The sequence below is a fragment of the Peromyscus californicus genome, unplaced genomic scaffold (genome assembly GCF_007827085.1).
Source record: "Peromyscus californicus insignis strain IS unplaced genomic scaffold, ASM782708v3 Scaffold_5__1_contigs__length_169319896, whole genome shotgun sequence".
NCBI classification, from domain to species: Eukaryota; Metazoa; Chordata; class Mammalia; order Rodentia; family Cricetidae; genus Peromyscus; species Peromyscus californicus.
This window is the reverse complement of record NW_026294573.1, coordinates 55,179,912-55,197,018: the sequence shown is the minus strand read 5'-3', so window position 1 is coordinate 55,197,018 and position 17,107 is coordinate 55,179,912. Positions and strand designations below refer to the sequence as shown.

Here is a 17,107-nt window from a genome sequence, read left to right as displayed (position 1 = left end):
GATCTCACTTCCTGCCACCTTCATCCTTTGGCCCTTCAGTGTCTAGATGACACGAGGAACAGAATTGGGACTACTAAATGCTATGCCAATGTGTGTCCTAGAGTGGAAACAGTTGGACCAGTGCAAAGTAGTCTGAAGCTGGTGTGTTTTGCATGGAGTGTTGAAATGCCTACCAGTGGTTATAAGGAAAAACAGCATTCCAGATATTCCCACAGTTCCAGTGTAGGGGATAAAGAGGGAAAGTAAAGACTGTCTTGAAACAGAAAGTGACTTTATGTTGTCTCCATGATCATTTTCTTCTCCCTAATTAGTTCTATAACATCTTCCCATGGATAATGAAACATCTTCCTGGACGACACCAAAGAATAATAGCTACCTGGGGAAAACTGAAATCACATGTTTCTGATGTAGTTGACAATCACCGCAAAGACTGGAACCCTGATGAGCCGAGAGACTTCATTGATGCTTTCCTCAAGGAAATGACAAAGGTGGGGAAGATGTGTCTGTGTCTTCTTTCAGAAAGAGTGGTGTAGAATAGCTTCCATTGAGTCAGCAGCAGGCTACCACAAAGGAGGGTTTAGCATAGCAGAGATTTATTCTCTTATAATTCTAGATCATCTGTGTAATCCTGCTATCCAGGCAAGCTACTTTGGGAGACATTAGAAAATTCATTGCCTGTGTCTCCAATCTCCTAGGGAACAATGATGTTTATTTCTGTAGCTCCCTGCTCCATCTTTAATGCCAATAGTGCAATATCTCTGTCCTTTCTGATCCCTTTACATCTCATTTCTCCTGTTCTAACCCAAGAGGCCCCCCTCATAAGGATAGCTCAGGATAACCTTTCCTCCTGCAATTAGTCATCGTGCATTAGTCACACGATCTATTGTTTGGACATTGGGTAACAGGTCATGGTTGCAAGGATGAAAATATGAAGACCTTTGTAGATCATTACTTAACACACCCTTGGAAGTAAAACATAGGAGTAATAATTTGTAAATGCATGGTAACATAACCTTGTGTTGTTGAGGTCTTTAGAAACAAAGGGTTTACTACCATTTAGCTTGAGGTCCTGGTGATTCCCAGATTCTTTCTTATTATGCCTCTCCTTGTTCCTCTTCCAATATATGAAGGAAATACACACAAAATAAAAATAGTGGTTAAATTTCAGAACTTTATTTTGTTATGAGTTGGTCCAGAGCTGGTTACCCTTCCCAACTCAGACCCCACTGCAAAGACAAACATGAGATAAGTAAATGGTAGAGTTTAACTTTCATATGAAGGTGGGGCACTTACCTTTCCCTGGACTCCACATCAGCACTATTCAATAATAGATCAAGGCAAGAAGACAATGAGGGAACATATTAGTTAACTTTGCATCATTGTGATAACAATATGTGGCAGCAACAACTGAATAAAGCAAAAATGTATTCTGGTCAAGTTTTAGGATGTTTCAGTTCATCATGGTGAATAGCAAAGCAGCTCAGCTCATGGGGCAGAAGGGTATGGTGGAGGCTTTCACATCACCGTGCAGCAGGAAGCAGCAAGCAAGGAAGGCACCGTGGGTTTGGTGTGACTCTAAGAGTTACCTTCCCTCCCTACAGGCATCAAGTTCCTTCAGTTAGATGCTATATCCCTATTTCAAGGAACTTCCCCAAATGCTATCAGTGTAAGGAACCAAGTATTTGATACATAAGGCTGTGGGGGAACATTTTGGATTCAAGCCATGCTGTAAAATGTAAGGCCTTGATCCTAGTAGACGTCTGGCAAATACGACTCACTGAATTTGTCAAAGAAGTTTCAGCTCACTGGATTATGAACTCCTCTGCCTGGAGCACAATGGTAGATGAGAGAGAGAGAGAGAGAGAGAGAGAGAGAGAGAGAGAGAGAGAGAGAGAGAGAGAGAAAGAGAGAGAGAAAATTATCTTCTCTCTTATTTTATCTTCCTGCCATAGTATTCATTGGAGTAATATTTATGTCAAGAAGAGGAGAAAAATCATTTACCATATGAAGTATAGATATGAGAACAACAACATTAAGAGCAATATTAGCAAACTGATGCTTCTAGAGGAAGTGAGCAAAGGTGATGTTTTGCCATGAAGAGCTATTGAGGAAATCAGTGAAGTTTTGACTTTGCAAGATGATGCAGATTGGAGAATCATTGAATACAGAAAATTCATATTAATCTTTCTGGTATCAGCAAAGTCACCGTTGAATATTAAAGGGAGCATCACTCTGAATGACTTAATGCAATTCATTCCTCAGGGTGAGGACCGGTGTTATGAGACAATCACAAATAATCTGAATAAACAAATTCACACTGTCTTTCCTAGTACCCAGACAAGACTACTACAAGTTTCAATGAAGAAAACCTCATCTGCAGCACTCTGGACCTCTTCCTCGCTGGAACAGAGACAACATCCACAGCACTGCGCTGGGCTCTGCTCTACATGGCCCTCAACCCAGAAGTCCAAGGTGAGCACATGGTAATTGCATCTAACTCAGGTAGAATGGGGTAAGAAGACAGCATGGTGGAGTGAGAAGAGGTGGAGCAGCTGTGCAGCACTGTGCACTTGGGAAAAGGCACATCCTGAATTGATCTCTTAGGATTATAATTGTTCCAGGAGCGCAGATATTACAGTCTGTACCATCAGCAATCTTGGAGTTCCGGAGTAAAGAGAGAAGTCAGTTTAAATTGTGGTATGTTCCAGCAAAGAGTGGATTTACCACACACCCTCCTTCATTTTTAGCAATCCTTCCCAGTTTGAGTACTGTCCTAATTCTTTATTCTGGTATTTGATGTCTTGTGATATGCACCTTTCTGCCTGCTCAGGGATCTGCCTATCTCTGCCTCACAAGTGATAGGATGACAAACAAGTGCAGACTTCCACATCTGGCTTTCTTGCCTTTCTTGCCTTTATTCTGTAATTCCAACTCACGTTCTCATGTTTGTATGGCAATCAATTCACTGTAAGTTATCCACACACAAATGTTATTAATACATATTATATGTATCTATATTATGCATATCTGGACTACTATCTAAAATGCCTTTCTTGATGAAGGTTCCATTTTGAAGAAAGCTTAAAGCATATTGAGTTACAGTTTAGGCTTACTTTCTGAAACAAAGATTCTAGGATATCAGTATATTTTTTAAAGCATTTAAAATATATTGTTTATTTTGCATGCGTATGTGCACACTTGCACACTCTCTTTCCCCGTGCACATATGGAGATCAAATAACAACTTAAGGAAGTTGGTCTTTTCCATCATGTGGGTTCCTGACCTTAATCACATATCATCAGATTTGGCAATAAGTGCTCAGTCATCTCACCATCTAGTGTATTAATTGATCGAAGTTAATTTGTGTTCATTTTGTAGTATTAATAGTAGTCAACAGTTGGAGGCATCCAGGATATTCATTGACCATAAGTAAAGTTCAATACAGAAGTTCAGCCCCCAAGGAAAAACATCTTGATGTATGCATGAATATGGAAGACAAATATCTTGTATATTTAACTATACAGAATCTCTAGAATAGTTAAATTTGTAAGCACAGAAGGTAGAATACAAGAGAGATAAACCAAGAATTGTGAAGAACTAGTTATTTTGCAAGATAAACTGGTTCTGTCATTCTTTATTGGGGGATTTATTAAGGCAACTCCACGTAGTTAAAATTGAGGTTTATTTTGGGGTAACTCACAGCAAGTAAAGGGATTGGTAACAGGATCTGGGAGAGGTGAAGTGCGGTCTAGTGGTGTTCTCTGGAGAACTCTGCTCAGTCTACCATCCAGCATCCAGGATCACCAGGAACCAAGAGAGCTGACACATCTAGATCTTGGGTCTTAAGGGCTCCTGTCTTGGCCCTGCCTCAGGGGCAGGTCATAGGTAGGCGTGACAGTTACCAGAAGCCTCACTGGGGCTAGTACTTCCAGATCAAAGCTGGAACAGCTACCTACTACATCTCCCCCTTTTTGTCTAAATAAGAAAGTTCTAACCTAATACAAAACTATATACAATAGGAATGATTATCAAATATTGTCCAGGAGGAATAAGGGATAATATCCTAGACAAGATGGAATTACCACCAACATGAACAGTATCAAACAATAGGTACATACTAAAATCCAGAGAACTCTGGAGCATGGGTAAATGGTATATTACAAAGAATATTCCAAAAGGTGTCCTATCCTAAAGAACCTAAATCTAATACTTAATATGTTCTAGCTAAGATACAAGAAGATTGTAACTATAACTGTTAGCCTTCAGTCCCATCAAAGGCCTGAGAAGGAATATAATAATACTGGAGAAACGGGAGAAGGATGCAAACAACTTTTGGGAGTCTTGCAAGAGCAGACGTAGACAGCTGGCAGCCTGGACAGTCATCTAAAGTTTCTCAGCATCGTTGGTGCATTCAAATTGGCTACAGGCCTAGACTGTCTGTCAGACCATTTTACTGTCAGAAGTCGAGGCAAAGGCAGTTCTTTGCCCAGTAGGCCATTTTGTGCTAAGGTGAAGATAAACTTCCAAGCAGAAATGTCTCAGAAGCACAACATTCTCTCAGGATCAGATTGGTGCTGCCAGGAGCAATTGTGTCTCTTGTCAACAGAATTCCAAGTTATCAAAACATTTAAATGCCATATTCTGTAGGTCTACGAAGTGTTTGAAGACTACCTATCCATCTGACATATGTTTCTGTAAGTCTGGAGAACCTAACATAACTATAGAGATGACAAGCATAGGTGATTATAAATCTGTTAGTCTTACCTACCTAGATAACCTAAGGACTAAGGTTTCATGTAAACAGGGTAAACAGTGTGTAAGCAAATGTACAGTAAAAGAACAATGACTTCAAAATTGTGACAATACACAAAATAGCTAAAGCAGAGGTAGGAATATATAGTACAATATACAATATGACAATAATCCTAAATATATATTAATATACCAAGTATCCTAAACAGAGGTAGAATATACATACAGTATGACAAATATTTTGCATTCGTATCAATATACAAAACATTTCAAATAAGAGTAGAAATATATGTACAAATATATGTACATTACAACAAATATGGTTCTGTATTTGTATCAATATACAAATTATCTGGAATAAGAATATAAAAATACATTTGTATCAATATACAAGAATCCATAACAGTGCAATATATCTAAGGCTGATATTTTAATAAATTAGTTTACTAGTATGTATAATAATCTACCTTAATATTCTATATCTATCCATTCCCCATTTTTCTTTTTGTTTTTTGTTTGTTTGTTTGGTTGGTTTGTTTTGTTTTTCGAGACAGGGTTTCTATGTGTAGCTTTGGCAGCTTTCCTGGAACTTACTCTGTAGCCCAGGCTGGCCTCAAACTCACAGAGATTGCCTGCCTCTTCCTCCTGAGTGCTGGCATTAAAGGCGTGCACCACCACCACCACCACCACCACCACCACCACCACCACCACCACCACCTGGCATTTTGTTTTTGTTTTTGTTTTACTTTTCCCTTTTTTTCTTTTTTTAAGGGGAATACCAAGTCCAATGTTTTCTTCCATCCCCATCCCTATAACCATTATCCATATCCCTCAGAAACATGAAACCTTTGGGAGAAAGAGGTGTTGTTTTCTTAGAATTGCTTCCTGCTGTTCAGAGGGCGATGGTATCTTCCTTTTCCAACAATATATATATATATATATTTGTTGATTCAAGTTTTGCACAGTGGCTGCACTTTAATCTACTGCCTTTTCAGTCAGCAATTGCAATCCCACAGTTACCTGCCTGCTTCTCTAGCAGTAGCTGGGCAGGAATTCTGTGCCTTCTGGCACTGCCTCTGTCACTGCTACTAAAGGTAGCTTTAACTAAACCAGTATCATTCTATTTAGAAGTAAAACTAGAGAGTCAAAGGCTGAGGTGAAAACCTGCTAGCTCAGAGAGGCTGAGTAGTAACTAGCTAACCCTCTCTCATAACTGATATCTACCTAAAGCACGTCACACAAAAAAAGCCATACCATTCAAACTCCTCTCTACTACTCCCAAAGCATCTCTCTATCTCTTTGAGATGCCCTCTGATGATCTATTACTACTTTCTGTCAACTAGTTGCTAACTCAGCCACCTGACCCAAGGTTAATTTTAATAAATGAATGCAAATGCAAACTTGGTGTTCACAGTATGATCAAATATCCTAATATCCTATCACTGTACACTTAAAACTTGAAAGAAGAGCTATGCTTAGTGGCCCACATCATCAATCAAAATGCTTAAGAGACTGAGATAAGACTGCTGAAAACTCAAGACACTAACTTGCCCTACCTCAAAATCATTATAGTGTTTGATATCTGATTTATGTTAGATGAATTTTATCCCCATGTCATTCTTTTATGTGTACAGTAGTGCCATGTTAGACATTTATGTATCTATCTCAGGGGAAAGAGTCATGCTGGACCTTGTAAAGGACCTAGAGTTCCAAAGTCCTTTCACCTTATGGCAGTGGTGAGCTCAGCTGCGGCTCCAAGACTCTGCAGAGGCTCCCATGAGGACTGCCTTTGTACCCCAGGGAAGGAAGGGGACATTGTCTCCACAAGCCTTGTCCCAAGGATGAAACATTGTGTCCACTTATGTTTTACTTGCAAAATTCAGTTACATTTCCTCTTTAAGGAATCTGGGAAATGTCATCTTTAGCTAGAGGAGCAGGTAAACAGCTAAATCTCTACTGCACTAAAATTGTGATGATATTGAGAGGAAATAGCTACCATTTGTCATAACGCGTATACTGATTCATGTAAATCTCAAAATGTCCTATGATAAGGCTAATTTAGTCTTAATAATCAGATGAAGAAATTGAAGCTCATAAAATATTACTAGTTTCACCATCAACGTTGCCTGGAAACACATTACAATTCACTGCCCATGATGACATATATCCTTGAAAAATTAGTCAGTGGATATGCTGTGGTCTCAATGTTTGTGGCTTATCTATAAACTCATTGAAACTTAATTATCAATGTGATGGTGTGAGGAGGTGATTCTCTGTTATGAAGGGAGTTTGTGCTTTAGGAAGAGGAAGTAGATGGGTTCTTTCTACCTTATGGCATGATGATACAACAAGGATTTCTCAACTATGACGAAGGAAATTGGTCCTTACCAGACAAGAAATCTGTCGATGTCCTAATCTTAGAATTCACAGACTCTACAAGTAAAAAAAGGCAAAAGTGTACTGATGTTAATCTTTTCAGTAAAAAGTATTTATTTATAGACATCTAAATAGACACTGATATGAGCTTAGCCGTAGCCATCCTAATTATTAACTTCAGGATATATGGAAAATCATAGTTATGCTGTAGACTTGAAGAAAGGTATAGAGTTTCAGTTTTCTAAATCAGGATTTTTAAGGGGTAGAGAACTTTTATTTCCTCAAAATCAGGACACTAGATGAAATAAAAGCAAATAAGTTTTGGAAGATAGCTTTCTCTATCTTTAGAAGAAATCATTGAAGTTTAAAACTAAATGGAGCCTCATATTTCCTTGAAGAAAAAGTACAGGCTGAAATTGACAGAGTGATTGGCCAGGAGAAGCAGCCCAGCCTGGCTGACCGAGATTCCATGCCCTACACCAATGCTGTTGTCCATGAGGTGCTGAGAATGGGAAATATCGTCCCTCTTAATGTTCCCAGGGAAGTGACAGTTGACACTACATTGGCTGGATTCCATCTGCCAAAGGTAAGTAGGCTCAGGCATGGAAGTTTGATAACCACCAGCCATCTGTCTGTGTCTTGTCCATACATTGTCTTGAGTCTTTACTACCTTCCCTAGGGTACCTTAGTCCAAACCAACTTGATTGCACTGCACATGGACCCCAAAGAATGGGCCACCCCAGACATCTTCAATCCAGAGCACTTTTTGGAGAATGGACAGTTTAAGAAGAGAGAATCTTTCCTGCCTTTCTCAATGGGTGAGTTGTGATGCACAGGAGAGAGTTCAGAGTCCCACCTCATCCCTTCCCTTCTTTCTGGGATCCTTACAGATGAGCCTTCCCAATAGATCTCTATTTTGCAATTGATTTCAGTCCAGCACCTCCACACATACACTATCAATACTTCCTTGCTTCTGACGGAGATTTCAACTTCCTTTGTTCTGTTTTCTACAGCACTGACAGCAGAGACCTAATCTCTGTCTCTTGCTGAGCAGCAAAGTTGGATACCTCCATTGTGTAGTCAGTTTGAGTGTCACAAGTTCTTTTTAAGGGAATGCCTCCTTGGAAGAAAGAGAGCTGAGTTTTAATGTTTTTAACTTGTTAAATAGTTATAACTGGCATTTGCCCAAGTGAATTAGCTTCTGTCCCATAAACATTCCCTGAATAGATCTTATCTTTGTAAACTGCAATCCCTTTATTAAATATAGTTAGTACATGCATCTGCTACACCACCTGATAAGCAAGAAAGGAAATGCAGTGATGACTCTTTCTCCCTTGTGTTTTCTGCCAGGCAAGTTACTAAAGACTGTAGTAGTAGTGTTGCTAAATCCATAACCAAATGTTCTAATACATTCCAGATATTGGCTTATATATGTTGATTATGTTTTTACAAGTAATTTTGCAGTTCTTTAATTCCATAAATATGTTTTAAGCATTTATTACCTGTCAAACATTCACCCTGAGAGCAGGAAAGTAGTGGGATAGAAGATGAAGCAGAGCTGCCCCTTGGAGCATGTGTCCCCCTGCAGCCTTTCCAGTTGAAATTAGTCATCACTGCAGAGGTAAGGACACAGATCTAGCCAAGTGTGCTGCAGCTAGAGCTCAATATCCACCAGATTTTCTCCCACTGAAGCCTGTGTTTCCAAACACTGTCCTCAGAAGGTGACTAAATGCTGCCCAGAAGCCACACTGGAATGCTTGACATGTTATTGAGTTTGTCAGATTATCTGAGGCAATGTCACTTCTCATGACACTGAGGCTCAAGCCGAGAGGAGCCTGCATTTGCCTGCATGCTAGTGTGGATCCAGAGCCAGTGTTGCTTGGGACTGGACTGCCCTGGGTATGTCTTTCCAGGGCTGCTTCTGACCTCTTTGTCTTTCCATCTGGGACTGTCTGGCCTTTTCTTCACTGTTCTTCACTTTAATAGGAAAGCTGATGAGATACAGGGACTCTTTCCAGTCTTCCTGTTTATTAAAATTTTTAAAGTTTTCAATTATAGTACAAAACCTCAGCTATATATTTCACTTATTCAACTATTCCAAGCTAATGAATCAGATCCATGAAATATGGAAAGTCTAGGAATATGATTTTTTTTCCAAATAAATGCTTTGTGTTATAATTCCAAGAACTATGTGAGAAGAATGTGAGTAGATCCTCATCATGACTTCCACAGGAAGATGTTTCTCCAGGCCCATTGCTGCCCTTGAACATGCCTTCTCCTCACTATAAAAATCCTCTTCCAATAGGGGTCTCAGGCCTCACCCAGTTTAAACAGTTTTCCCATCTGCACCAGAACGTGGCAACATGCAGAGACACTGGTGCTCTTATTAAGAGTGTTACCAGTCACTCTAAATTACACACTTCATTTGACACAAGCCAATTGTGTCACCACAGCAGCATAGTTATTAATAATCAGGTAGGGAAGGAATAAATGCTTACTGTCACCCCATAAGCAAACTCCAAACAAGGAGAGATAAGAAGAGGGTTCTTTCTTATTCAAGACCACATGCCCAAAGAATTGAAAGAGCAGGGTATAAGGCTTATGTTTTAACTTGAAGTTTAGTTCTCTTTATATTATATCCAGACTGTAACTTTCCACCTCAGTTATGGGCCCATCCATTTTAAGATTTGCTGAGTTCATGTCCTGTGTATTCATCAGCATCTTTCTGTATAATAACCATTCACAAGTTGTATTACTTAGTAAGAACCTGTTACTGCTCATAACTTCCTACATGGGGTCAGTAGCTTAGATAATCTTGGTTCTGTTGCTTTACATCTTATCTGGAATGATCATATAGTTTTGATAAATAGCTCTAGAGACAAAACAGAAGCACAAAGGCCTGTTGAGTCCAAGTTGGGAACTGTCACTCCATGACTGACACTGTAAACTTCATAACCAGGTCTTTCATATTATATTCTACATATAATTGTTTGATAAAAAGAACCAGGACTTCTAGAAAATGACAAAATTTAATGCAGGAAGAGGAAAACTATAAGTTTGAGATACACTGCTATCCAAAAATCAGGAAATGCCAGCTTGAATGGCCAAGTTGGGAATGTTTGAGGTTTTAAAACAAGTACTGGTTAGCAATGGGTTGTAACACTTACTGATATTCATGGGTGATTAAATACAGAGGGGGCGAGGAACATTAGAATGTTAACACAGGGCCTGGAAAGGTAGGTGTCTCAATAGTTAAGAGCACTGTTTGCTCTTTCAGACGGCCCAGATTTGATTCTCAGTACCTACATGGCAGCTCATAGCCATCTGTAGTCCCAGTCTCAGGGGATCTGACCCCTTCTTCTGGCTACAATGGGCACTATACATATGTGGAGCAAATATATACACCAACATACATAAAATAAAAATAAAGATTAGTTTTTTAAAGAATGGCAATACACAGCACAACTATATATATATATATATATATATATATATATATATATATATATATATATATGCAATGTGATAGAATTTCTAATGTCACAATTTGGCAGCCACATGCAAAATTTGGAAGAAGAGAAATGCCAATAGAAACATGCAGATGAGGATTTGTTTATTAACAGTTTCAAAATATGTTCACTTACAAAATTAAACACTGTTTAAGGAAGAACATGGTAGACACCACCATCAACAAATATTCCAACAATAGAATCTCAAAACCAATTGCCAGCAGAGGTTAGATGAGAACACCATGTAACATGAACGACGTCTTCCCAACAGGGCAGATGTGCCTGGTCTCAGTCTGCCCTTTAGGTAGATAAGGAGATACTTACAAAAACAACTTCTCTTGTCTTTAAGAGAACAAATACTCGAACGTTATGCAGAGGTTGGGGACGCATGCCTCATGTGAAGAGGACAAGAGAGACACCACAACTAAGCCTACCATGTGAAATCATGGGCACAGCTGGCAAGCCTAATGGAATGGATTAACCATCCACACAATAGAGGTCCCTAAAATGAAGGACAGCGTAATCAGAATCCTAAGCCAGAAAATTATTTGGGACATGAGATAGTCCCACCAATGTTTTTTTCAGAAATTAAGCAAAATATAATGAAGAAAGACAGACAATTAATTTTATATTTTCTATGCTGATACAGGGATGTAGAGGGACATACAGCTGCCTAACATGTCATCAGGTTTGTGGACATAAGTGCTCAGATTATACCAGAAGGGTGGGAAGAAGCATATGTACTCTCAGGTCACATCAGTCTGTGTCACATTGAATCTTGCTGATTATTACCTCAGTTCTGGTCACACAGGACATTAGTCTTCAGAAAGCAGCCCCTTCTAGGAACAATTTGCATTTGATGCTGAGCAAATCTCCACTGCCCATGCAGACAATGAGCAGCATTCTTCATTTTCTTTGCAGGATGTGGTCCTGTCAGAGCAGAGGTTCTTAAGGGAAGCTGAGCAGTTGTCCTCTACAAGATGACAGGTCCCGCTTAGGGGACAGTCTCACCAAACAAGGCTCTACTACTCCTGAATGATATTAAGAGAATGAGTGAAGACTTCTGGGTGCCACTCCAAGGCTCTGCAGGAGGATTGCTGGCTGTTGTCAATTTGATAGCCATACTTTAGATTCTCCTGTCTCGGTATCTTCATCCTTGAAAGGGATGATGTCCAAGTTTGCATGTGCACTTACAAAATGATGGACATGCCTGTCTGTAGAGTTGAGCAGGAATCTGACTCAATGTTTGGGACAGGAGACAGGTACAAAATGAATGCAGAGATGTCAAGCCTTGATTTGTTTCTAGTTGCCCCAGGCTTCATCAGTTTCTAGTTGCCCCACACTTCATCTGTTTCTAGTTGCCTGCCATGGATGAACAGACACAATTTACAAGCTAGAGCCTTTGCAAGGGCATCCTGTATGTCCCTGCCTTTTATGTTAGGGATTCAGCTCTGACACCCGATTATATTTTGGAATCTTTTTTTATTTTACTTACATATGTGGGAATGTGTTTTTGTGTACGTATACACAAGTATGTATGTGATGGTGCCCATGGAGGCCAGAAAGGGGCATTGAAGCTCTTGGATTTTGAGTTACAGGGGTTTGTGCATCTCCTGATGTGGGTGCTGAGATCTGAACTCCAGTCCTCTGGTAGAGTAGTAAATAACCTTAATCATTAAGCTATATCTTCCTCAAAAGGGTTCTACAGCAGTCCATAATTTTGCTGTTCAGCCATTGTGTGGTATATCATAGATGTTTGTAAGTGAATTTGAAAAGCCTTGAGACTAGTCATACATTCTCTCAGCCAGCTCAGGCCTCTCATTTCTATTGTCCCACATGAAGACTGTGATCCTGGTGTCCCACATTCCGTGGAACATTCCACATTCAGACGCATGTGAGACATAAATAAACAGCTGGACACAAAGCCCAGGGACAATTCAGAATTTGCAGGAGGAAAATGGAAACACCAGTCCCTGCATGCATCAATGGCAGCTGAGAAAGTATCTCATCTTGTTTTATTTCCTGCAGGAAAGCGAGCTTGCCCCGGAGAACAACTGGCCAGGTCTGAGCTCTTTATTTTCTTCACTGCTCTTGTGCAAAAGTTTACCTTCAAGCCACCAGTCAATGAGAAGCTGACCTTGAAGTTCAGAGTGGGTATCACCATTTCCCCAGAGAGCTACCGCCTCTGCGCTGTCCCCAGACTGTGATGTCAGACACAGAAAAAAGAAAGAAGAGTAGGAAGAACTGAGGAATGCTCTGAGCCACTGGGGCTGCTCATATGTAAAGAGAGAGAAGGAAGGTGATTAGGGAAAGATGGGAGGTTAGACTAAAGTTGTTGGATCCATATCCTAGACTGCTGTGACCTCCAAATTGATGGTGGATAAATCACTTACAAATCTTTTCATCTAAGAGTTGCATTGAGAATGATGGTTCCTCCTGTAAAGAAAGGGCCATATGGCAGGAAAGGAAGTCATATTAGTAACAGCATCTCAAAAAGTGAATCTTCCTTCAACACTCTGCTACAAAGAGACATGTGGGTGTACTACAGTGAACAATGAAAATCAGACAGGACTTTGAGTGATTTAAGCAGAGAAAAAGAAGGTTGCAAAATACCCTGAGTCTTAAGGAGGTCTGGCTAGAAAAAGCTGGACTGCATGTACTGGAGCAGGTGTGGAGGAGAGATGCTCAAGATACATATGAGGCAATATCTGGCTTAATAACTAAGGAGCAAAGGTGACTTCCTGGGGTAGGAAGCAGCTTAGTCAGAACAGAAAGGAACAGAATGTCCAGTCTTTGTCCCCTTGTCCAACCCCAAGCCTGCTGATCCCACTACTGTGCTAAGTGTCAAAGGAAAAATTGGAAAAATATTAGGAACAAGGGCTTGAGGACAGCAAAATGGGTCATGTGATTTCATGAAGCCATTTAAACCTGTAATCTTGTGTTTTCTTCCTTTAAAATGGGGTACAAGGAGCTGAAGAGATGGTTCAGAGGTAAAAGACACTTGCTACTCCTTCTGGCAATCCAGGTCTGAGTCCCAGCAACCAACTACAACCATTTGTAAACACTGGTTCCAGGGACTCTAATTCACTCTTCTGGTCTCCACAGGTATCATTCACATACATGGTACACAGATATTCAAACAAAACATCAATATACATTTTTTTAATTAAAAAAATAAAATAGGTATAAGAGAAGAAATCTTGCCATCTGATGGAAAGGATAAAATTCCAAACTGAGAAATCTTACAAGGTAATGTACTTTCTGTCTTAGGACTCCATAAGGAAATAAGACAAGGTTGCTCTAGTCCCACTCTACCTGTCCCATGACATTTTTTTTAAACATCTATGTCTATTCATCCCAGTTAGACAGAGCACCAATCAACCACAGAGAGTCCAGCTTGGTGAGTCAGTAATGTTTGGAGGCAGGGGGTTGCTATGAAAGCAGCATGGATGATTCAAAGGTATCTGAACCAAACAGTACCCTGCTTAATTGACAGACAACTATGCAACTGAAGAGTCTCTTCCCCATTCCTCATTCTGGGGTTCTCCAACAGGCTTGCACACCTAATAATAGCACAGTAAATATATCTTTTAGGCTTGGGATGGCTCCAGTCCACAGCTGCTGCTGTCCCTGGTAGTCATCCTATGGTATTGGCATCTCCAAAATGCTAAGGTCTCCTTCTATAACTTGTAATACAGCCTAGTTTTAGATCAGCATATGACGACCTGTCCAATGGGTTTCCACAGGGCAAGGCACCGGTGGAAAAAAATGGATTCTTACTTGGCAAGGACCAGTAGTCCATGGGACAGCATAAGAATTTGCAAAATTTGTGCAGCTTGCAGGCTTTTTTCTCTCATTATATTGGTTATTTTTTTGGGTAGTTTTTAGTTTTACTTTGTCAGTCACACATGTGATAGCTGTAGTTTTCTCTGGAAATTCTGCTGTTGCTCAAATATTTTCCCCCAAGATTTGACAGGTGGCTAATGCTTCTGAAATCTCTCATCTGTAATTACTAAGTACAATTCCTAATCCTGGGAACTTTTCTGACTCAATAGAGATAGTTAGGTACATATGAGAAAATGACACTTGAAACATTAACCATATCTCACAATTCTGGAAAAGAGAGTAAGGCATGCAAACATAGAATAGGAGAAAAGCCTCAGGAATACACATAGTGCCAGTGTTGAGAATAAGTTCCCTAGACACCAAGCATAAAATCATTGGTGGGATCTGGTATGCCCCAAGAGGAAAAAAATGCAATGTAAAAATGTGGAATGGATAAATCCCTCTTTACCATACATAGGAGCTCATATTGGTAGAAGAAGTATGGTAGAGTGAGATGGGAAGGGTGCTTTATTGAGGTCTGCCTTTTACAGAGAGAATGAGACACGGGGCCCTCTTGTAGAAAAGGGAACTGTATAAAAATATATCTTATAGACACAAAAGAATTGTTTGAATATTGTGCCCGTGTCAATTACTTTTTAACTTTGAAACCACAAATAGCTGCAAGCTGACATAAGTACTGTGACATCAGAATGTGTCTGACTAAATATTTAGTTAAGCCTGCAAAATGCTGAACTCTATGTCTAGAATATGGTTATGTAGGGGATGGGAAGGTGTATTTGGGGAAGTAAAAAGGGGAATAGTTGGGACTTTCATAATGATCACAATGTATTTCTTAAATTATGATTTCTTTCTTTTTTTTTTTTGTTTTTTTCGAGACAGGGTTTCTCTGTGTAACTTTGCGCCTTTCCTGGGACTCACTTGGTAGACCAGGCTGGCCTCGAACTCACAGAGATCCACCTGGCTCTGCCTCCCGAGTGCTGGGATTAAAGGCGTGCGCCACCACCACCTGGCCTATGATTTATTTCTTAAAGTCAAAAATATAAGCCAATAATAAAGCTGTTCATATAACCCTGGTTTAAAAAAAAAAAAACAAAAAACTCTGTTTAAGTATAAATAAAGACGGCCTGAGCTATTCAGGGCCACTTGAGTGCAACCCACTTGGTGGTCAGAAGTTTTCTTTGCACCAATGCCCCTTCCTTATGTCAAGACTTGAACTCGAGCCAAGGCTGGGCCTTGGTGTAACTGAGCTGCACTTTGACCAATACCTCTCCTGGACTTTCTTCATGGTGCCGAGCTTCATCTTCTCTGCGTGACCCCTTTAATCCTGGGCCTTCAACTGCTACTGAGGCTGCACTTTCACCAATGGCCTCTCCTGACATCTTACAGTTTTAAGGCTCAGCTGCTCTCCATGATTCCTTTATGACTTCAAAACCAGTGTCACCTGGGAGAATCTTACATATGACCAAGTATGGCTACCAACACGAGGTACAACAGAGGCCACCTCTGGAGCAGAGCTTCTGTGCACGGACTCTAAGGAAATATCCCCCAGAAGATTTCACCTCAATGGTGCTGGTCTCTTTCTCATCACTGCTAATTTCTCAGCTCTAGCTGACCAACATAAATTGTCCCAGCAAAACATAGGTTTCTTTTCAGTTGTACTAGTCTCTTGACCAGTGAAGGCTGATTCTTCAGCCCCAGATTACAAGAAACCACAGATTCTTAATTCAAAATACCAGTAGCCTAATAAAATTTTTAAACTTCCCACAAAACTTTACAAGCCAGGCCTCCATCATCTTAACTGCTCTCAGCATTATTATCCAAGGTCTTACTGAACAGCCCACTGAGCTCTCAACACAATTTTTCTATCCCAAACTTCCAAAATTCTTTTATAATCCTCCCCCAAAACAACATAGTTAGGTCTGTCACAGCAATACCCGCCTCCTGGTATCAATTTCCGTCTCAGGGTTACTATTTCTATGATGAAATACCATGACCAAAGGCAACATGGGGAGGAAAGGGTTTATTTGGCTTACATTACCTGAGCCACAGTCCAGGGAGGGAAGCCAAGGCAGGACTCAAACCAGGCACGAATCTGGAGGGGCAGGAACTTATGCAAAGGTCATGAATAATTGCTGCTTAGTATCTTGCTCACTCTGGCGAGTATGGGACACAAAATTTACACCGAAGGAAAAGTCCTGCAGGTGAAAAAGAAAAGGTCAAGGGTGAGTTGGTCGGTCAGAGAAGCTGGAATGGGCAGGTCGTCATGAATCAGTGAGTATATATGGTGGACACAGAAAGCTGAAGACATGACCACCCCACCTGGGAACCTACTTTTTATGAAACCATACTGAGAAAGAGGAACTATCTAATGGAATCATGCAATGGTAGACAGATTAAACTGTAAATGATAATGTCTGAGTTATCTGTTATATAGGAATATTAAAAAGATGATCTGGTTTTATGCTAAAACAATCAGAAAACTGGTAGATCTTGCATGAAATTTTATTAAGAAATAAGGAAGACATAGCCCTGAGATCCTTGTTGTTTGAATCTTAGATGGTCTTTTAATAAAACACCCAGAGCCTGATATCAGGATGAAAGCTGAAGATCAGGGCAGCAGAGCA

The 17,107-nt window shown here is 40.1% G+C and overlaps 1 protein-coding gene across 3 annotated transcripts in view; it reads left to right on the top strand.

Annotated features, from left to right (window-relative positions):
- Positions 1-16,907, top strand: part of LOC128097418 (cytochrome P450 2J4-like) — a 31,727-nt gene extending 14,820 nt beyond the window's left edge. The window contains exons 5-9 of one of the 3 annotated variants that reach the window (XM_052717910.1): positions 312-488; positions 2,331-2,472; positions 7,527-7,714; positions 7,808-7,946; positions 12,666-16,907. In XM_052717910.1, the coding sequence (XP_052573870.1) occupies positions 312-488; positions 2,331-2,472; positions 7,527-7,714; positions 7,808-7,946; positions 12,666-12,844 (825 nt within the window). In that variant the 3' untranslated portion in view covers positions 12,845-16,907. The other 2 variants (XM_052717911.1, XM_052717912.1) reach the window with 2 other exon arrangements.
- The last annotated feature ends 200 nt before the right edge of the window (positions 16,908-17,107 follow it).